This window comes from Gopherus flavomarginatus, chromosome 6 (genome assembly GCF_025201925.1).
Source record: "Gopherus flavomarginatus isolate rGopFla2 chromosome 6, rGopFla2.mat.asm, whole genome shotgun sequence".
Classification (NCBI taxonomy): domain Eukaryota; kingdom Metazoa; phylum Chordata; order Testudines; family Testudinidae; genus Gopherus; species Gopherus flavomarginatus.
In genome coordinates, this window is record NC_066622.1 from 23,353,696 (window position 1) to 23,376,668 (window position 22,973).

At 48.8% G+C, this 22,973-nt stretch overlaps 1 protein-coding gene across 1 annotated transcript; it reads left to right on the forward strand.

The window, feature by feature from the left end:
- Nucleotides 1-1,171: 1,171 nt before the first annotated feature.
- Nucleotides 1,172-22,598, forward strand: SEC61A1 (SEC61 translocon subunit alpha 1). Its single transcript, XM_050958516.1, has 12 exons — nt 1,172-1,378; nt 7,993-8,060; nt 8,794-8,859; nt 8,961-9,039; nt 10,034-10,165; nt 11,226-11,335; nt 11,609-11,762; nt 14,120-14,280; nt 15,120-15,317; nt 15,951-16,142; nt 17,868-17,944; nt 20,282-22,598. The coding sequence occupies exons 1-12, from the start codon at nt 1,372-1,374 to the stop codon at nt 20,466-20,468; spliced, it is 1,431 nt and encodes a 476-aa protein (XP_050814473.1). The 5' UTR covers nt 1,172-1,371; the 3' UTR covers nt 20,469-22,598.
- The last annotated feature ends 375 nt before the right edge of the window (nt 22,599-22,973 follow it).

Genomic DNA, 22,973 nt, shown 5'->3' on the forward strand with positions numbered 1-22,973 from the left:
AACCATACTAGGGTTGCCAGGTGTCCGGTTTTCGACTGGAACATCCAGTAGAAAAGGGACCCTGGCGGCTCCGGTCAGTACTGCTGACTGGGCTGTTAAAAGTCTGGTTGGTGGGGCTGGCAGGCTCCCTATGTGGCTCCATGCAGCTCCTGGGAAGCGACGACATGTTCCTCTGGCTACAAAGTGTAGGGGTGGCTTCACATGCTGCCCCCGCCATGGGAGCTGCATGGGTGGTACCTGTGGGCCGAGGCAGCAGGTACCACACAGAGCTGCCTGGCTATACCTCTGTGTAGGAGCCAAGGGACACATCGCTTCTTTCTGGGAGCCCCATGAGCTAAGCACGGCCTGGAGCCTGCTCCCCACACCCCAGCCCTGAGTCCCCTCTCTCAGCCAAATACCCTCCAAGAGCCCACACCCTGCACCCCTTCCCACACCTCAATTCCCTGCCCCAGCCCTGAACCCCCTCCCACAGCCAAACTCCCTCCTGGAACCTACACCTCACACCCTGTCCTGCACCCCTGCCCCAGCCTGGAGCCCCCTCCTGCATCCTGAACCCATCATTTCTGGCCCCACCCTGGAGCCCGCATCCCCAGCAGAAACCCGCACCCAACCCTCTGCCCTAGACAGGTGAAAATAGGTGAATGAGGGTGGGGAAGAAAGAGGGACAGAGGGAGGGGGAAGGAATGAGCGGGAATGGGGGCCTCAGGGAAATGGTGTAGCAGTGGCAGGCCTGGGGGGGAAGACAAGGGTGTTCAGTTTTGTGCAATTAGAAAGTTGGCAGCCCTAAGCCATACATGGATTTATTATCTCAAATCTCATCTCAGCCTCATGATTTTTGACAGCCAACAGGTCCCCTCCCGCACCGTTCCCCTGCAAAACTTCCAAGTTGCCCCTTCCTGTAAGAAAACTAATATGCCTAGGCCCTCATCTTTAAGATGGCGGCTAAACAAGCGGAGACTACAAGTCCCAGCAAGCCATTGGCCACCTTGGGAGATAGCCTAGCCCGCAGAGGGCGCATGGAATTCTGGGACTTATAGCCCCCTGGGTCCAATAGGTACAAGGGAATAGTCTGCGAAGCGCCTCTTGCCGTAGTGCATGCTGGGTGTTGTAGTAGCTGGTGGGCGCACTGCATGATGGGAAGGATGGAGCCTATGGGCAGGGTGGGACAGGGCGGCGATGGTTGCCGGGAAGTTGTAGTACTTGGGGGTGCGGAAAGTCTGCGGCGCCTGCGCGGAGGAGCTCGGCCGGCGACCCCGTGCGTGGCAGGAAGCGGAAGGGGGCCGGAGGGCTCGAGCACTGACGTGTCTCTCGGAGTGAGCAGGCGTCTCCGCCCGGCCTCGGCTCCCTCGTTGGACAGCACAAGCGGCCGAGATGGGGAGTGAGTGTCGGCGCGCTCCGGGGGCCGGGAGCTGGGGCGGTGGAGGGGTTCGTGAGGCGGGCTCGGGGCGGGGACCTGCTGCGTGGTCAGTGCAGCGTCCGGGATCCTCTGAATGAGCCCGAGCTGTGCCCTGGGATGGCAGCGCCCCGCTTCCCTTCCCCCCCCCCAGCTGTGCCCTGGGATGGCAGCGCCCCGCTTCCCTTCCTCCCCCCCCCAGCTGTGCCCTGGGATGGCAGCGCCCCGCTTCCCTTCCTCCCCCCCCCAGCTGTGCCCTGGGATGGCAGCGCCCCGCTTCCCTTCCTCCCCCCCCCAGCTGTGCCCTGGGATGGCAGCGCCCCGCTTCCCTTCCTCCCCCCCCCAGCTGTGCCCTGGGATGGCAGCGCCCCGCTTCCCTTCCTCCCCCCCCCCAGCTGTGCCCTGGGATGGCAGCGCCCCGCTTCCCTTCCTCCCCCCCCCAGCTGTGCCCTGGGATGGCAGCGCCCCGCTTCCCTTCCTCCCCCCCCCAGCTGTGCCCTGGGATGGCAGCGCCCCGCTTCCCTTCCTCCCCCCCCCAGCTGTGCCCTGGGATGGCAGCGCCCCGCTTCCCTTCCTCCCCCCCCCAGCTGTGGCCCTGGGATGGCAGCGCCCCGCTTCCCTTCCTCCCCCCCCCAGCTGTGCCCTGGGATGGCAGCGCCCCGCTTCCCTTCCTCCCCCCCCCAGCTGTGCCTGGGATGGCAGCGCCCCGCTTCCCTTCTCTCCCCCCCCAGCTGTGCCCTGGGATGGCAGCGCCCGCTTCCCTTTCCTCCCCCCCCCCCCAGCTGTGCCCTGGGATGGCAGCGCCCCCGCTTCCCTTCCTCCCCCCCCCAGCTGTGCCCTGGGATGGCAGCGCCCGCCTTCCCTTCCTCCCCCCCCCAGCTGTGCCCTGGGATGGCAGCGCCCCGCTTCCCTTCCTCCCCCCCCCAGCTGTGCCTGGGATGGCACGCGCCCGCTTCCCTTCCTCCCCCCCCCAGCTGTGCCCTGGGATGGCAGCGCCCCGCTTCCCTTCCTCCCCCCCCCCAGCTGTGCCCTGGGATGGCAGCGCCCCGCTTCCCTTCCTCCCCCCCCCAGCTGTGCCCTGGGATGGCAGCGCCCCCGCTTCCCTTCCTCCTCCCCCCCCCAGCTGTGCCCTGGGATGGCAGCGCCCCGCTTCCCTTCCTCCCCCCCCCAGCTGTGCCCTGGGATGGCAGCGCCCCGCTTCCCTTCCTCCCCCACCCCAGCTGTGGCCCTGGGATGGCAGCGCCCCGCTTCCCTTCCTCCCCCCCCCAGCTGTGCCCTGGGATGGCAGCGCCCCGCTTCCCTTCCTCCCCCCCCCAGCTGTGCCCTGGGATGGCAGCGCCCCGCTTCCCTTCCTCCCCCCCCCAGCTGTTGCCCTGGGATGGCAGCGCCCCGCTTCCCTTCCTCCCCCCCCCCAGCTGTGCCCTGGGATGGCAGCGCCCCGCTTCCCTTCCTCCCCCCCCCAGCTGTGCCCTGGGATGGCAGCGCCCCGCTTCCCTTCCTCCCCCCCCAGCTGTGCCCTGGGATGGCAGCGCCCCGCTTCCCTTCCTCCCCCCCCCAGCTGTGCCCTGGGATGGCAGCGCCCCCGCTTCCCTTCCTCCCCCCCCCAGCTGTGCCCTGGGATGGCAGCGCCCCGCTTCCCTTCCTCCCCCCCCCAGCTGTGCCCTGGGATGGCAGCGCCCCGCTTCCCTTCCTCCCCCCCCCAGCTGTGCCCTGGGATGGCAGCGCCCCGCTTCCCTTCCTCCCCCCCCCAGCTGTGCCCTGGGATGGCAGCGCCCCGCTTCCTTCCTCCCCCCCCCAGCGTGTGCCCTGGGATGGCAGCGCCCCGCTTCCCTTCCTCCCCCCCCCAGCTGTGCCCTGGGATGGCAGCGCCCCGCTTCCCTTCCTCCCCCCCCCCAGCTGTGCCCTGGGATGGCAGCGCCCCGCTTCCCCTTCCTCCCCCCCCCAGCTGTGCCCTGGGATGGCAGCGCCCCGCTTCCCTTCCTCCCCCCCCCAGCTGTGCCCTGGGATGGCAGCGCCCCGCTTCTCCTTCCTCCCCCCCCCCCAGCTGTGCCCTGGGATGGCAGCGCCCCGCTTCCCTTCCTCCCCCCCCAGCTGTGCCCTGGGATGGCAGCGCGCCCGCTTCCCCTTCCTCCCCCCCCCAGCTGTGCCCTGGGATGGCAGCGCCCCGCTTCCCTTCCCCCCCCCCCAGCTGTGCCCTGGGATGGCAGCGCCCCGCTTCCCTTCCTCCCCCCCCCAGCTGTGCCCTGGGATGGCAGCGCCCCGCTTCCCTTCCTCCCCCCCCCAGCTGTGCCCTGGGATGGCAGCGCCCCGCTTCCCTTCCTCCCCCCCCCAGCTGTGCCCTGGGATGGCAGCGCCCCGCTTCCCTTCCTCCCCCCCCAGCTGTGCCCTGGGATGGCAGCGCCCCGCTTCCCTTCCTCCCCTCCCCCCCCCCAGCTGTGCCCTGGGATGGCAGCGCCCCGCTTCCCTTCCTCCCCCCCCCAGCTGTGCCCTGGGATGGCAGCGCCCCGCTTCCCTTCCTTCCCCCCCCCAGCTGTGCCCTGGGATGGCAGAGCGCCCCGCTTCCCTTCCTCCCCCCCCCAGCTGTGCCCTGGGATGGCAGCGCCCCGCTTCCCTTCCTCCCCCCCCCAGCTGTGCCCTGGGATGGCAGCGCCCCGCTTCCCTTCCTCCCCCCCAGCTGTGCCCTGGGATGGCAGCGCCCCGCTTCCCTTCCTCCCCCCCCCAGCTGTGCCCTGGGATGGCAGCGCCCCCGCTTCCCTTCCTCCCCCCCCCAGCTGTGCCCTGGGATGGCAGCGCCCCGCTTCCCTTCCTCCCCCCCCCAGCTGTGCCCTGGGATGGCAGCGCCCCGCTTCCCTTCCTCCCCCCCCCCAGCTGTGCCCTGGGATGGCAGCGCCCCGCTTCCCTTCCTCCCCCCCCCAGCTGTGCCCTGGGATGGCAGCGCCCCGCTTCCCTTCCTCCCCCCCCCAGCTGTGCCCTGGGATGGCAGCGCCCCGCTTCCCTTCTCCCCCCCCCAGCTGTGCCCTGGGATGGGCAGCGCCCCGCTTCCCTTCCTCCCCCCCCCAGCTGTGCCCTGGGATGGCAGCGCCCCGCTTCCCTTCCTCCCCCCCCCAGCTGTGCCCTGGGATGGCAGCGCCCCGCTTCCCTTCCTCCCCCCCCCCAGCTGTGCCCTGGGATGGCAGCGCCCCGCTTCCCTTCCTCCCCCCCCCAGCTGTGCCCTGGATGGCAGCGCCCGCTTCCCTTCCTCCCCCCCCCAGCTGTGCCCTGGGATGGCAGCGCCCCGCTTCCCTTCCTCCCCCCCCCCAGCTGTGCCCTGGGATGGCAGCGCCCCGCTTCCCTTCCTCCCCCCCCCCAGCTGTGCCCTGGGATGGCAGCGCCCCGCTTCCCTTCCTCCCCCCCCCCAGCTGTGCCCTGGGATGCAGCGCCCCGCTTCCCTTCCTCCCCCCCCCCAGCTGTGCCCTGGGATGGCAGCGCCCCGCTTCCCTTCCTCCCCCCCCCCAGCTGTGCCCTGGGATGGCAGCGCCCCGCTTCCCTTCCTCCCCCCCCCCAGCTGTGCCCTGGGATGGCAGCGCCCCGCTTCCCTTCCTCCCCCCCCCCAGCTGTGCCCTGGGATGGCAGCGCCCCGCTTCCCTTCCTCCCCCCCCCCAGCTGTGCCCTGGGATGGCAGCGCCCCGCTTCCCTTCCTCCCCCCCCCCAGCTGTGCCCTGGGATGGCAGCGCCCCGCTTCCCTTCCTCCCCCCCCCCAGCTGTGCCCTGGGATGGCAGCGCCCCGCTTCCCTTCCTCCCCCCCCCAGCTGTGCCCTGGGATGGCAGCGCCCCGCTTCCCTTCCTCCCCCCCCCCAGCTGTGCCCTGGGATGGCAGCGCCCCGCTTCCCTTCCTCCCCCCCCCAGCTGTGCCCTGGGATGGCAGCGCCACCGCTTCCCTTCCTCCCCCCCCAGCTGTGCCCTGGGATGGCAGCGCCCCGCTTCCCTTCCTCCCCCCCCCAGCTGTGCCTGGGATGGCAGCGCCCCGCTTCCCTTCCTCCCCCCCCCAGCTGTGCCCTGGGATGGCAGCGCCCCGCTTCCCTTCCTCCCCCCCCAGCTGTGCCCTGGGATGGCAGCGCCCCGCTTCCCTTCCTCCCCCCCCCAGCTGTGCCCTGGGATGGCAGCGCCCCGCTTCCCTTCCTCCCCCCCCCAGCTGTGCCCTGGGATGGCAGCGCCCCGCTTCCCTTCCTCCCCCCCCCAGCTGTGCCCTGGGATGGCAGCGCCCCGCTTCCCTTCCTCCCCCCCCCAGCTGTGCCCTGGGATGGCAGCGCCCCGCTTCCCTCCCCCCCCCCCCCAGCTGTGCCCTGGGATGGCAGCGCCCCGCCTCCCTTCCTCCCCGCCCCCCCCAGCTGTGCCCTGGGATGGCAGCGCCCCGCCGCCCTTCCTCCCCCCCCCCCCCAGCTGTGCCCTGGGTTGGCAGCGCCCCGCCGCCCTTCCTCCCCGCCCCCCCCCAGCTGTGCCCTGGGTTGGCAGCGCCCCGCCGCCCTTCCTCCCCGCCCCCCCCCAGCTGTGCCCTGGGTTGGCAGTGTACTCTTTGTGCAGGGACCTTGAGGTACGATTGCTTCCGGAAATGTGCTGCCATCCCAGAGTCTGTCCAGGAGCCTTTTCTTCCCCACTAGCTTGTGTTTGGCTGTAGGCCAGGGGTAGGCAACCTATGGCACACCTGCTGAAGGTGGCATGCGAACTGATTTTCAGTGGCACTCACGGTGCCTGGGTCCTCGCCACCAGTCTGGGGGGCTCTGCATTTTAATTTAATTTTAAATGAAGCTTCTTAAACATTTTAAAAACCTTATTTACTTTGCATACAACACTAGTTTAGTTATATATTATAGACTTATAGAAAGAGACCTTCTAAAAACGTTAAAATGTATCACTGGCACGCGAATCCTTAAATTATAGTGAATAAATGAAGACTCAGCACACCACTTTTGAAAGATTGCTGACCTCTGCTCTAGGCCCTATGGGGGGTATTGGAACGGTTACATTTCTGAGAGCCATGTTGGGCTCATAATACTGTTTTTGACACATTATAGGTCTTATTCTTTTATCAAACTGTTAAAACAAGATTAGCTTCTTGTAATATGAATGTGCACACTGAGCGGTTGAACAGTTTTTCCTCTTTTCCTTTCCTGTCTCTGCTGCCTTGTACGTTTGCTTGTATTAGAATCAGAGTTAGCTTTCTCATGTTGGCATCCATTCTACTCTTTCTTAGGCTTCTCTTATTAGCTGAGCATTCTAATTTTGGTCACATCAGGAAAGAAATTTTCAGCAGCATGCAAAGTAGCAAATACGAATTTTCTTATGGTAGAAAGGCTCTGTATGATGCCAGGAGGTTAGGCTAGATGACTTGACAGGTACTCTTGACTTCACTTGCCTGTGGATCACATAAAGGTCAGTAGGAGTGCCAGGGCGTCTGTTGCAGCGCTATAGTAAAATGAAACTGCAAGCTGAGTGGGTCATGGTCAGTAGCCCTAAGCTAAAAATCAGTCATTCTTTCTGAATAACAGAAACCCAAAGCAATGAAAGATATTCATGTCTCTAGTTAATAGAATCTTCAGGTTAGTCTGTTTGAGGAGGAGGAACTGGTTAGGTTCTGGAAAAAAAATTTGGTTTCATTGTTGTAAAAGTAAAAGGTAGATGTGGTATTTGCAGAAAGTGAAAAACCACAGCCCAAGAAATTTCTGTTGGAAATTAATAGCTTAATATTTAGTAAACTGTTTTTGGTCTAGACTTAAACAAGGTACATTAATATGAATTTCATATTTCCACAGAGCTACTGAAAGTGATCGAGTTTCAGTGCTCTTGTGCTGTCTTCCTTTAAATGGATATAAAGGAAGTAAATCCTACTACATAATTTCTGCAATCTGAGACTCGACTGTTGTCCTGAGAGAGTCAGCCTACCTCCCTCTGAATTTCTTTGGACCTAATGTTCCTGTCTTGGAAAAACAGTTTATTTCATAACTGTTAAAATCTGAAAGAAGAGTTCATAGTTCAGGCCTGTATTCTAGATACCTCCCCTTTCCTTAAATCTTAAGGCTCAGGTAACTTTCAGACCTCACTTGCTTTCTAATGGTAAACCTCCTCAGGCTTCTGAGCAGTTTCACACTAATCTTTTGGGATTGTTTGTTTAACCAGTGCCTGTATGGGGTTCAATCATTCATCCCCAAAGTAGTTTCAACCTTCAACATAAATTCAGTTATTCACATTATGCCTCAAATAGCCACCATCAAATAGAAGTTGGAAGGATGCAGAAGAGTATATCTCTAGAAAACAAAATAAGTTGGTGAAACTAACATTCTCTTCCTCATCATTCTCAAGAAAGTTACAAACTACCCAAATCAGCCATGTATAATAAGTTTGCCATTTGTTATCACATCCGTTCAAAGATGCAACTTGCCTTGTTAGCGCAGTTAGCCTGATGTGCCTAAGATAGATAAGGGTGAGGTGACCACCTAGTCCCTAGCCCTTGCAAATTTAGAAATTTCCTTTTTTTAAGATGTCAGTAACTAATAATCAGGATTGCTATAAGTTCTGTATCTGTATGTTCACTTTACGATCTAACGTTTTATTTTGTTTTACAGTTAAATTTCTTGAAGTAATCAAGCCCTTCTGTGTTATCTTGCCTGAAATTCAAAAGCCAGAAAGGAAGGTATGTTATTGAGATGTCCTTCAAGACTCTATTTGTAAGAGAGAAGATTTCTAAGCTTAAGGTGTGGTCTACACTCAGTTTTTGGACCAGTGTAACTGTCAGCAGTGCAGTTACTTTTAACTGAAATAGTTACACCATTGCAGTCCTTGTGTGAACAGTTATACCCAATATAAGTCATCTTTATACTGGCATGAGTGCATTCACGGTAGGTGTTGTACTGCTGTAATTATACCAGGACAGTTGAAGCAGTACAACTTGTGCCTGAGGTATACGATGGTATATATCTGAGAGAATTAATTTCAGAGTAGCTAAAAATGGTATCTAAAAATACTCTTTCTTTTTTCCCCCATCTCCCTTAAAAACAACTGATTTGAACAATAATAGATTGGCATTTTTGCTGAGAGCTTTTTTTTTTTTTTTTTTTTTTGGTAGGCCATTAAACTAAGAATCCATTTCAGTGGATCAGTACTGGGATTACCTTATACTGCTTGCATAAGATTGTTTGCTTGGATGAAAGTTTCAGTAAAGATTTACCATCTTTCCTTCTAGACATCATATAGTGTAGATGGGATGAAAAGGGATTTAGTAATTTGCTTCTGTCTAGTGTTTTACCATAAGTATGCAGTTACATTATAGAGACATTATAGAGTTTAGCTGACTTGCTTAATAGACCAGCTGTTGTGACCAGTGACAACCCATTCAGTTTAACTCTTGTCTTTCTCTTTTTCTTCAGATTCAATTTAAGGAAAAAGTGCTATGGACAGCTATCACACTTTTCATCTTCTTAGTATGCTGCCAGGTATGTTTGTAATATTCTTTCATTTTCCTTTCAAATAAAAAGGAGAACAAAGTCAGTGCTTTAATTTAACCCCACTTCACTTTCATTGCTTGGAAATTCAGATTCCCCTGTTTGGTATCATGTCATCGGACTCAGCAGATCCTTTCTACTGGATGAGAGTGATTCTGGCTTCAAATAGGGGTAAGATCCTGCTTTAGGTAGCTCATTTGCAAGCGCAGGGTTTTATACTTCCAGTGGCTGTGTAACTTGATTTGTTCAAACATTTGGGATTTTAGTCTTAGTTTATAGATTTTTTTTTTCTAATGAAGTAAACATCTGGATTGGAGCAAGAAACACTGCATAATGGAAAATAAATGATAAATATGGGGATGGAATTGGCACAAATACATTCAAATTTTATATGGATAGACACATTATCAGTTGCATATATCCAAGTGGAGGGCAAATAGCCTTTGCAGAGAAAGTGGAAACAAGACAGCTCATAAATACCCATATATAATAGATGTTACAAAACTCCTGCAATACATTCCATGTATTCTGATGCACATTCCCAGCTATAAGATCTTTGTACTTTTTTTCTTACTGACACCTTTGGTCAGTCACACAGAGTAAAACCTATGCTGCTTGCTCAGTTGTCCAGTTGCTCATTGAAGCTTTTTTGTGCTAATATAAATCAGTTACAGTATCAATCACTTCAGTCACACCATTTGATACTAGTTCAGGTGTGTGTGTATATGTATCAGGTGATATCGATTTGATTATAGCATAATGGGAAGTGCAGAGATTTGCATGTCACTGAGAAACGTTGTTGCACAGCGACTGATTATACCAAAAAATATTTGAACGTTATCCTTCAAAGGAAGAGAGTGAAGCTTTACCATTTCTTCACCATCTTATATCTGATGTAGGTATGCCAGAAAGCAGTAACTTTAATGCAGGGCACATGATACTAAGGAGTGATTCATTGTCTAGCAAATTAATTTTCATCAAACTTCAGTTACCTTCTAAAGCTTTTCTTTTTAAACTGACTGAGAGAAGGAGGTGCCATGTGTCTCTTATTTTTCTATCTGCACCATGAGGAGGTGGGAGGAATGAAAAGTCAAACTTTGCACTTTGTATTTTGTGGGGGTCTAAAAATGGTAAACTGCAACAACTGTCATTCTGCATCTGACAGGAACATTGATGGAGCTGGGTATTTCACCCATTGTCACTTCTGGGCTCATCATGCAGCTCTTGGCTGGTGCCAAGATAATTGAGGTTGGGGACACTCCAAAAGACAGAGCTCTCTTCAATGGGGCGCAGAAATGTAAGTAGCAGCTGATATCCTAGAATATCAGGGTTGGAAGGGACCTCAAGAGGTCATCTAGTCCAATCCCCTGCTCAAAGCAGGACCAATCCCCAGACAGGTTTTTTGCCCCAGATCCCTAAATGGCCCCCTCGAGGATTGAACTCTCAATCCTGGGCTTTAGCAGGCCAATGCTTAAACCACTGAGCTATCCCTCACCCATATCAAAGAGGCTCATCTAGAATGAAGCCTGACATTAACAATAGAAGTTGTGAACTTGATCCTCTGAAAAATCTTGGACTCTCACGTGTAGGCCTCCCCAGATGTTAGTTTTCTTGAGTCTGAATTTGTCAGTATTTCAGTGCTCTTATTTATTGTCTGCTGTTTCTTGGCCTATGTGAAATTATCTGGTGAGTTTCAGTTGAGTTCTTACTGGTTGTCACATGATGGTGTCCCTGCTGCAGTCTCAGCAGAGAGGCCAAATATTAAATGGACCATGGCGACCCAAATACTGCCCAGACCTCCAAATGTGATCAAGGCAATTTTGATGTGGAGGAGGGTGAGGCAATTCTGTGCTGCAGATGTCCCTCTTGCGTGAACCATCTTGAGACTCAAGTCCTTTTAAAGTTGGCTCTTTTCAGTAGTAAATGTTGCTATGCTCTCTCTGCAAGATACAGATTTCAGTTAATTTTAGTCAGATCTTCTCTACAACTTGTTTCTATACAGGGAACAATTAAGTTTCAAAATCTGTTTACTGAAGAAAAATTCACCTAAACTGCTTACATATTAGCTTAATGCTTTACTTTGTATTTAAAAAAAATATTTCCTGCGAACAAAAGTGTTTAACACTGAGAATGTTGCTTCATCTGTTTTAGATAAGTTTTCTCTCTCGTTGCTGCTGTGCAGTGTTTCTGTTGATCTTAGAGTTTCCAGTGACTGATTTCAGGGATCAAACTTCATTTTGACATTGCATTTAGTTGTCTATTTCATTAGTTATTGTGTACTCCTCTTCCCCGCTACCCTTTTTCACTGATCTGCAAATGTCATATAAACAGACAGTATTTTTTGTCTTCTTTTACAGTGTTTGGCATGATTATTACAATTGGTCAGTCTATCGTCTATGTAATGACGGGGATGTACGGAGACCCATCTGAGATGGGTGCTGGTATCTGTTTGCTTATCACAATTCAGGTAACTTTTATACCACACCCTCTACATCACTCCTCAGAACCATACTTCCCTTTTATCGTAAAGGAGTCTAGAGGGTCCAGTTATACAGCCTCATGGAGTGATGGGAAAGGAGTGAGGAGAACTGAAAGCACACGTGTCTGCCAACCAAAGAGGATATCTGATATTCTCCTTGTCATCCTTAATGGAACAAAACATTTGTATCAAGTTAGCATTATTACAAAAAATAAAAGGGGATGATGCCTCCAGTAAATAATGCTATTTCTTTTCTTGCAGCTTTTTGTAGCTGGACTGATAGTTCTACTATTGGATGAGCTTCTACAGAAAGGGTATGGTCTTGGTTCTGGCATCTCTCTCTTCATTGCTACCAACATCTGTGAGACTATTGTATGGAAGGCATTCAGCCCCACCACTGTGAACACAGGCCGAGGTAACTCTTACTCTGTGTTGTTTGGTTGCGTTAGGATTTAAGTATTCTGTAATACGAAAGATGACTAGATTATCTGAGTAGCTTCATGTGCGCTCTTCCACATTCTAAAGCTCCACTCATACATAGCAATTTCTACAGTAACCTTCCAGAGCACAGAGAATTTCAGCAACAGAAAAGTTGTATTTCTATGCACAAAAGAAAAAATTCAGAAAATTAAGTTAAATAGTAAATAAATAGTGCTCCTGACCTTTCCGCCCATGTAATTTTTATCAAGTGGAATCCTAATTAATTATAATAGAGATGTTTGTATGCAAGGTGCAAATGCGTGTTTAATGCAAATACTATGAGAGAAGACTCCAGAGGTTTAAGATGCGTTGTATTTAGGCAGCATATTACCTTGCTTGAGTGAGGGAGTGCCTCCTGCCACTCAGCAGCCACCCCTATTTTTGATTTGAGTGACACTTTTTTTCCAAAGACTAATCAAATCATCCTCAGTTGCAGGGATAGGGAATGAGATTCTGTAGGGGACACGAAGAACTGCAGGGAGAGAGGAGATGGAAGTATTGGGTGCTTACAGGAAGGCAACTAATTCCAGTTGTGCAAATAAGTTTTAACTATAATATAGGATGATCAAGTGTTCAGTCCACAGTGTTCTCCATTTACTTTGCATTGTCCATTGTAAGTCTGCAGAATACATCCACCAGACCTTTAGTGTTTCCTTAAAGGTATGCTTTAATCAGAATCTGGAATGAAGAATGGCAATCTTAACAACATAAGAATAGTCATGCTGGCTCAGACCAATGGTCTGACTAGCTCAATATCCTGTCTTCTGACATTGCCCAGTGCTGCATGCGTCAGAGGGAATGAACAGAACAGAATAGTTATTGATGATCCATCCCCTGTTGTCCAGTCTCAGCTTCTAGCAGTCAGAGGCTGAAGGACACCTAGAGCATGGGGTTGTGTCCCTGACCATCTTGGCTAATAGTCATTGATGGACCTATTGTCCATGAATTTGTCTAATTCTTTTATGAACCCAGTTACGCTTTTGGCCTTCACATCATCTTTGGCAACAAGTTCCACAGGTTGACTGCATTGTGTGAGGAAGTACTTCCTTATGTTTGTTTTTTAACCTGCTGCCTTTTAATTTCATTGGGTGACCTCTAGTGGTTGTGTTATTTACCCCTTCACATAACACTTCTTTATTTACTTTCTCTATACCGTTCATGATTTTTTAGATCTCTATCATATCCCTCCTCAGTCATCTCTTTTCCAAGCTAAACAGTCCCAATCTTTTTAATATCTCCTCATATGGAAGCTGTTCCATACTCCAATCATTTTTATTGCCATTCTTTGTACTTTTCTCCAATTCTAATATATCTTTTTTGAGATGAGGAAACCAAAACTGTATGCAGTATTCAAGGTGTGGGCATACCATGAATTTATGTGGTGGCATTATCTATCCCTTTCTTAGTGGTTCCTAATCTTCAGAATTGGTTGCTGGGAGGCTTATGAGTCTGTCATTTCAAATGCCACTTTTATTGAAAGGGCAGTGGCACTTTCCCACAGAATTCATAGTTATGGCAGAATCCAAGCTGCTGCTTATTAAGAATCTTGGGTCCATAAATTTTGAACGCTCTTCTTTCTCTGTGATTTTTCAGCCGGACAGGAGAGTAAAAATTGCTTGCTTTGTGATAGTGAGTTCTCAAAGCACAGAACTTCAAAGTAGGAAAACAAAACAATGCATTTCTTTGAAATGTAACTCTGTCATAAAAAGTGATTACAACTATGTTTCCCTTTTAATCCCTTGCAGCTGTGTTTTGCGCTGTGTCTATTGCTGATAAGTACTCTGGAAAACCTAGCTTTCTAACAATAAATTTGTTCTCTTGTGCAGATTGCTAGAACTTTTTGAATAATTCAGTGTTTCATGATGCTTTGAATTCTGCGGATATAAAGTGCGCTGTTTACATCTCTCTTGTTCTGTGTGTCATAGAATCCTTGTTTTGTCTTCTAGTATGTTCTTTGGCACTGTCTAAAATAGTCAGTCATATGGTGTGGAATCCATACCTGTATGGCATTGGCAGATGTACCTTACGCTATGAAGACAATTGCATTCTTCTTTATATTAACATGTTTCTTATAGAAGGAATTGCCTTTAGGGTGGGATTTTTCAAAAGTGCTCAGCATTGGCCTAACTGATCCTATAGAAATCAATGACTTTAGTGGGATCAGAGGCCAACAGCAAGAGCTTCTGATAATCCCACCCTAAATACTGTATTTCAGAAGCCTAGTTAATGCCTCAGTTCAGATATTAAGATACCTGAACTCGTTGTCCTTCTTCTCTCCCTTTCTCATTTAAGGAATGGAGTTTGAAGGAGCCATTATTGCTCTGTTCCATCTGCTGGCTACTCGTACAGACAAAGTCAGAGCTCTCCGAGAGGCCTTCTACCGCCAGAACCTTCCTAACCTCATGAACCTGATTGCCACCATTTTTGTCTTTGCTGTTGTCATATACTTCCAGGTCAGTCAGAATCTAGAATAATGTTTAAAACTACTGCCGGTGGATATAGTAAAGTCATCTATTTCCTGGTACAAATGCAGTCTGATAAATTCTGAGTACAGATCCTGATAATACTTCCATAGAAAAGTTGACAATTGTGAAGATAAATATGAATTCAAGAAGCTGAAAATCTTAGGCTCGTTTGTGGCTTTTTAAATGAGAACTGACGTGGCTGGGGTTTTTAAGAATGGATTTTTTTTTCTGCAGCTTGAAGAGTTAAACTTCACCTTTTCCGTGCATACAGAATACTCCTAATGACTAGTAGGTTCAGCCAGGGCTTCGGTTACTTGATCTGAAAAGGCTGGAACTCCACCCTTAGCTTTCTGTGGCCCCCAAAAGGCTTGAGAACTATTGTAGGCTGAGAGAGATGATGGATGTGTACTAACAGACCTTGCCAAAAATGTCTCAACATTTTGCTGAAAATACCATGAGCCCATAAAAACCTGAGTCCATTTTGGAATTTATTGCAGCAAAATGGCCAATCAGTAGCAAATAAGGGGTCTTTTTATGTGTAGCTTTGAAATTTCCGCTTCTGGGCAGTATGCTGAGTTCTTCCTGCAACTTCAAACCCACCTTTGAATATTTTGGCTTTTCATAAATTCACATATTTAAGCTATCCTGTCCAACAGTCTGAGTTGGTCTGAGGTCTTGGCAGAAGGTTTTAAATAGAGAGCTGAGCTAGTAGAATATTTGACACTCACATGGTTCACAGCAAGATTTTTGTTGAGACATTGTGTGGTGCCTCTGCTGTCGCATGTTTTACTTCAGTTACAGTGGGATTTTTACTTGACATTTTTCAGGGCTTCAGAGTGGACCTCCCCATCAAATCTGCCCGCTACCGTGGCCAGTACAACACTTACCCGATCAAGCTATTCTATACTTCCAATATACCCATCATTCTTCAGTCTGCCTTGGTATCTAATCTGTATGTGATCTCCCAGATGTTGTCTGCTCGCTTCAGTGGCAACTTGTTGGTCAGCCTGCTGGGCACCTGGTCTGTAAGTATCCACCTGTTTTCTGTAGCCTGTTGTACACCATGCAGGAGCCCCACTAGAATGTCCAGCTTCGCACAAGATCTCTGTAAACATATTGACACTTTCCATGGCAAAATTATGTACGTTGAGACTAACAGCCCAACATATGATGTTTTCCCCTCATTAAAAAGCAACAAAGAGTCCCGTGGCACCTTAAAGACTAACAAATGTATTGGAGCATAATCTTTCATGGGTGAATACCCACTTCATCAGACGCATGTGAAGGTGCCACGGGACTCTTTGTTGCTTTTAAAAGTTCCAGACTAACACGGCTACCCCTCTGATACTTTCCCTTCATTATTGACTGTGGAATACATGGTCTTCTGAATTTACCATGTATATTTAATCTGTGGCTTGCTATTATTTTTTCCTCCCTTGCAAACCCAGTATATTTTATTTTTTTATTTGTCCCTTGTGTTCCTATCTTTAATTTAGAAACTACTCATAATCTGAAACTTGAATTCCCCTATGCAGCCCATGTGTATGCACAAGTTTGACCTATTAACGAAGAGATTATGCATTTAACCAGGGTTAGTCTAACTGCTAACAAATAGGGACACAAACCTAAACAGTACAAACCTGTTTGTTTCTTTTCAGGATACTTCATCCGGAGGCCCTGCTCGCTCTTATCCAGTCGGTGGACTTTGCTATTATCTGTCACCCCCTGAGTCCTTTGGTTCGGTGTTAGAAGACCCTGTCCATGCAGTTGTTTATATTGTGTTTATGTTGGGCTCCTGTGCTTTCTTCTCCAAGACATGGATTGAAGTTTCTGGCTCCTCTGCCAAAGATGTAAGTTAAAGAAATAGGTTTACAGGATAAAACCAGGAGAATTATTCTGCAGTAATTACTTCCTCAGCAGTAATATTGTGAAATGGTCAGTATAGCCAGACTTACCTCTTAGTAATATCACCACTTACATGGAGTGCTTTTTTGGCTGTGGATTGCAAAGCACTTAGAGCTCGGTAAGCATGTCTATCCCCATTTTACAGAGGGGAAAACAGGGACACAGGTAGAACCCTGATCTCCTGATTCCCATTTGGTGCCCTATTCACTGGATCACATGGCCTCACCCAACCCCTCCCAAAAACCCCTAGGTGGGTGATGTAGGAATAGAGATGTCTGAGATGCTTGATTATCACTTGAGTGGAAACAGAACAATATGAAAGAGAAATGTCTTCATAAGGAGCATAGTGCATAGCCAGGAGCACTACATTTGGAGCATAGTGGTCAGATGACAGCTGCACTGGGTGAGGGTGATTATCTCATTAAAACATACACACAATATTTTAATACATCTATGCCTGGAAAAAACAAGCTCTCCAAGAAGGCCAACGGCATATTGGGCTGTATTAGTAGGAGCATTGCCAGCAGATCGATTATACCCCTCTGTTTGGCACTGGTGAGGCCACACCTGGAGTATTGTGTCCAGTTTTGGTCCCCTGCCCACTGCAGAAGGCATGTGGACAAATTGGAGAGAGTCCAGCGGAGGGCAAAAAAAATGATTGTGGGGCTGGGGCACATGACTTATGAGGAGACGCTGAGGGAACTGGGGGTTATTGAGTCTGCGGAAGAGAAGAGTGAGGCGGGATTTGATAACAGCCTTCAACTACCTGAAGAGGGGTTCCAAAGAGGATGGCTCTAGGCTGTTCTCAATGATGGCAGATGACAGAACAAGGAGTAATGGTCTCAATTTGCAGTGGGGGAGGTCTAGGTTGGATATTAGGAAACGCTATTTCACTAGGAGGGTGATTAAGCACTGGAATGGGTTACCTGGGGAGGTGGTGGAATCTCCTTCCTTAGAGGTTTTTAAGGCCCGGCTTGACAAAGCCCTGGCTGGGATGATTTTGTTGGTGTTGGTCCTACTTTGAGCAGGGGATTGAACTAGATGACCTCCTGAGGTCTCTTCTAACCCTAACTTTCTATGATCTTTATGGGGACTGATAACTGGAAGTAGTTGTTTCAGACTCGCTTAATTAGAGGTATGTTAAAAATAATTCAGCACATCTATATACCAGGAGCTGGCCTATCTAAGCTTCAGTCATTCAGATATGTAACACTCAAGAACAAAATATTTCATTCTTAAATTGCATTGCTTGTAGCTATTGGCGATGGTAAAATGGCTGACAGTATGGCAGGTTTTAGTTAAGAAGAAATAGCTTTTTGCATCATGAGGAGTAATTAAATAAATGGAATACACACAGTGAACGTTTTCATTTGGGATGGATCTGGCTGCTTGCTGCCAAATGAGGCTGAGGTCCTACCTGGAGCTCTGTACAGATCTTGGTTGGGTTTTGCTTGTGTGTCACACTATTAATCATGGCTTAGAATAGTGGAACAAGGCATGTTACACTTTAAACACAATAACTGGGAAAAGCTCCACTTTGTTTTTATTCTGTTTCTTGGAAGATGCCTGACATGTAATCACAGAAGTGTCATGCTTTTGATTCTCGATAGCTAGGTGGTTCTGTGAAATTAACCTAAAAAAATGAAATTAAATTTCTTGGCTCAATACAGGTTGCCAAACAACTAAAAGAGCAACAGATGGTAATGAGGGGTCACAGAGAAACCTCCATGGTCCACGAACTAAACAGGTGAGCTACAAATATGTCAGTGGCTAAATGTACCAAGTGTGGAATATACTGCTGTTCATGTAATATCAGTGCTACAATAAGCATGGTCTTCAGAAGATTAGAACTTGGATGTTCTTTCAAGCTCAGTCTTAGGGTGATATGCTAGCCTACTGCATAAGGCCATGTCTCCTGTTGGAGGCTGGGCCTACAAACACTGCAGTCTACTGCTACCTCACAGCTGAAGGATTTAGCTCTGGTAGTAGATCTGTGTCTCTGGTGCTAAAGGTCCTGGGTTCAGTCCTTGCTGACAGCCATGGTGTGAGCATGCAAATGTATGGTGCCTCGCACTGATGTAAAAGCTCTCACGCAAACAGGCTAGCAATCAGCTGGCCCAGTTACCTCCAAAAGTCCTCCATTGCAGGGTGATGGATATGGAATTACCTAACTTTGTAAGCAGTTATTCTAATTGGTCTTGAGCAGTGGCTCTCAAACTTTTGTACTGGTGACCGCTTTCACGTGGCACACCTCTGAGTGCAACCTCTCCTTAAAAATTAAGAACACTCCTATGTATTTAACACCATTATAAATGCTGGAGCAAAATGGGTTTTGGGGTGGAGGTTGACAGCTCGCGGCCCCCCCTCCCCCCCGCATAAGGTTGTGACCCCCTGAGGGGTCGTGACCCCCTGCTTGAGAACCCCAGGTCTTGAGTCTGCTGGTGGTTGTGAGGACTGCAAAAGCCTGAAAGATAAAACTTAAGAGATGTGGCTGCATACATGCAACAATTTTCATTCATTTTTACTACATCGTTAGTAATATATTCAGCACTTTACATTTTCAAAGTGTTGCATAAACATTACTTTTTTTACAGTAAATATTATTAATCATAGTTGCAGATGTCTCGGTTACATACCTCCTATGAGTAAGAGCTACAATGTTCTAAATCATTTTGTTTTGAATCCCAAACAAATATTTAATAAACTACTTGGTGCAGAGGTAGGGCACAAAGTGACCCTTTTGAGTTCTGCGATGCTTCCCGTTGCAGTTCTTCTCTCTAATATGGAGGTGTAATATGTAGCAAGACTACAGGTCCCACTCTGCTTTGCCCCATCCCAATCCTAGCTATAAGCCACTTGAAATGAGATGGAGTATTTGCTGGGACCCAATTGCCATTGTGTTGAAAGATGTGGCTGGTTGCAGTGCAGTCTATTCCATTCCATTCCCAGGCAGCTTGGCGATGTTTGTCCTCAGCTGGGCCATGCTTGGGCCCCCTTGCCTAGTATGTTGAGCCTAGTGCATGTTCCTCCTCTTGGATTGCTGGACCAGGGAGAAAGAGGGTGTTTGTTTTTATTTGTAATAGTTACCTTAAACTTCAGGGGAGCTGCTGAAAAAATATTTAAGGTGCCTAGTTGCATGAGGTCTAGCTCCCTGTTGTTACTTTTAAAAGGATTGATTTTTCCCTCCATAGAAAACACTCACCTCTTCGATTCAGACTGTTCTGCCAGCTAGGTGTATCTTACAGCAGAGGTCCCCAAAGTGTGGGGCATGGCATCCTAGGGGGATGTGGAGGAACCCTGGGGGGGGGGCACAGTGGGGCCTATCTCACAGCACTGGAAGGGACCCTGAAAGGTTGAATCCAGCCCTCTGCCTTCTAGCAGGACCAAGTACTGAGTTTGCCCCAGATCCCTAAGTGGCCCCCTCAAGGACTGAACTCACAACCCTGGGTTTAGCAGGACAATGCTCAAACCACTGAGCTGTCCCTCCCCCTAAACTGGTGCTCTAGGTGAAGTTTGAACTCTCAATCTCAGCATCACTCCTCTATAAGTACTGTGTGCCAACCTATTAAACCACTGGAGCCCACTGGCTAGCCCCCATGGGGGTGAGGAGGGACACCAGCCAGCCCCTCACTGCCCCCAGCTCTGCTCTGGTCCCGCCCCCAGCCACATCCATGGCTCTCAGCCCTGCACGTGTCCCTGTCCCCAGCCTCAGCTTGCCTCCACTCCTGGCCCCGCGCCAGCCGCCAGCCTCAACCGCTGGTCATGGCTCCATTCCCAGCCCAGAGCTGAGGCTGCGGGCAAGGCCAGGAGCGGAGCCGCACCTGGCTGTGGGCCCATCACAACCTGGCTGCAACTTCGTTCCCTCCCCCAGTTTTGGCCCATGGCCCCAGCCTCGACCCCCCGCCCCCCCGTTCCCTGTGGCCACATCTCAGGCTGCAGTGGGGGCATGGACAGGGCTACGGTGTGGTGGGGCATGACCCTCAAGTTTGGGAACCACTGTCCAACAGGAATATCAGTTCCTGGTGCAAAAGGTAGCTTAATGTCTGACTGACTGTACTTTTCCTTTTACCATTGTATTTTACAGGTACATTCCCACAGCTGCTGCATTTGGTGGTCTCTGCATTGGTGCTCTCTCTGTCCTGGCAGACTTCCTTGGGGCAATTGGGTCTGGAACTGGAATCTTGCTAGCTGTTACTATCATTTACCAGTACTTTGAAATTTTTGTAAAGGAACAGAGTGAAGTTGGGAGCATGGGAGCTCTTCTTTTCTAAACCCAGCTTCTCATGGACCTGGGGAAGGGGAAGGCGTGTTCTTGAATCATCCAGTCAGGTGAACAGAAATAAAACAAACTCGGGCACATCATGCTATAGGAACATGTATTTTAATAATGTTTCCAAAGTGCATTTCCTTGTGTTCACTTTTTAGCATATTGTTTGTGTTTTATAAATGTTGGAAAATGTGCAAAAACATTTTTAAAGAAAATGGATTATTTTTAATTGTAGGAAAACCAACTTCCTGAATTGGATTTAGTTTGACAGTTCTTTAATTTTTCATCCCCTTGCAGGAATGATAGATCTGAAGCCTTTATAGGTTTCAATAAGTAGACATGTGGGGAGGGCTATGTATTGGAAGGGATGTTTTTTCCATATATTTTGTGTTTGCAACTCCTCTGCAGTGGATTAGGTGAGAGAAATCTCTCCGTCTGATGCCGGAGTTCATTAATTATGGTTGTAAGCACATACAATGTTTAATGTGTTCAGTTTTGTATATTTTTTTGGAATATGGCATATTTGGTGAGGCATTTTCAGTGTATTTTTACAAAGGTGTCTCTACTTACAGATGTCCTGTAAATCAAGCTAGGTCTTGTCAAATGCTGACTGTTGGATTGAGACTGTTGCCTAGTTTCTGTAGAGGTTAGAAATGCTTTCCCTTCGATAAGCTGAAAACTCAGGTCAGTCTGTTTCTCCAGGGGGAAGCAATTAGTGTGCCGAAGAGTTGTAACCTTAAAACTTGATAATGTGGAGAAGCCTTGTAAATGTTCTAACTACTATTGACCACAGTCATTTTTAGCTCTGGCACTGAAACTAGTTGGGAATTGCATGTCACAACTTTTTAGAGACAAATCTTCTTTTGATAAACCCAGACTTCTCTCATTTAAAAATAAGTAATAGTCTAGCAGCAATGAGGATATCATCATCTGACTGCTTGTTTCTAGTGAATTGTGTAGGGTTCATTGCTACAGAATGCCACAACTGTAATTTACATATCTGTTGCAAAGTACCTAATTTATGGTCCTGGACAGGAGATTAGTTTGATAACTTTGTCACTGCCCATGTAGAAAGTATCCTTTTGCCATCTCTGAAATACGCTTAAAAATATACCCTTGCTGACTTGAGTAGCATGTAGTGGAAACCCTTGCCTGGACACCTACTCCTATCAAAATGGAGAAGTCACCTTAAAAGGCTTAAAGGAAACTGAAGAAAAAAAAATCCTCAACTTCTAATTTTAATGTAGGTTGGTCTTAGGCACATTAAATATTGACAGATGCAAACATTTTGTGTACAAAAGAAACTGGCAAGTAAAGTTTCTTCCTCAAACAGTATTGGTCAACCTGGGAATCAGAATGGGAAGTGGTAGTGTTGGAGTGTTTCTCTGTACTGCACAAATATAACTGTATTTTCTGCTGTTACTCTGAAAATGTAAAAGATGGTTTGTGCTTCAATGAATGACAGAATCATTTCTATCACATATTCCTGACAAAGTAGAGACAGGGGCAGAACTCATGTTGTATTTGCCACCAAGCTCTCCCAAATGTGAGAATTTTGCAGGCTCTGTGTGCTATGTACCTATCAATAGAAACTTAAACACTTAAAATGGGACAAGGACCTGAAGTGGGAAAAGGGCAAAAGTAATGGAATAAAGTAGCCATGAATAAATAAAATGTATAAAAGTCCACTTGTTAACTTCACACAACATTTGTTCTGTTTTTTTATCCAGGGTCTGTTTTGAAATAGCAGCATGTGACAACAGTTTTTTATACAAAATCTGAGATAGTTCAGAGGTGACTTTTGATGGGAGTGTCTTTCAGGAAGACCAGTCAAGGACCTCACTTCTGGGCACACAGTTCTGGCTGGCCTGGAACTGTATTTGCGTTTTCAGTTAGAACTTATTTCTTTGAACTGGCTGCAGTTTAGACCAGCAGTTCTTGAGTTCCTGATGAATAGCACTTGTTCTGTGCATCTGTATATTGTTGCCTAGTGGTGGAACTTTATACATCTTCAAGCAGATATGTCCTGAAGGCAGGATCTGATGATCGTACAGTGGACATTTAGAATAAAAACAAAGAGCTAATGCCTAACCAGTCTGCTTTATAATTAAATAAAGTACATCTTTGGAACTAACAGTTGACTTTTAGTGCTTTAAATACTGGTGCAAGTGCATGCCTAAAAGACTGAAAATGAATGTTAAGACTGATGGGTACTAAAGAGCGTACAAAGACAGTTCCTGCCCCAGAGAATTCAGCTATAAAACAGAATTCAGCAGGTGTCTAAGACATGCAAATGAGCATCACAACAGAGATGATGAGGTGAAAAAAACAGCAGTTTGATAACCGCTAAGTGTTGCCCAATATCTAAATGTTACTAAAATGTGTCTCTACGAAAGTTCTTTGTAGCATGACCCTATTTAATTAAAAGAATCAAGAGGTGAGTGGTTTCAGACGATTTTCTGCCCTGTCCTCTAAGGTTGCAGGTTTCTGATGTGGTGGGGAAGGAAGA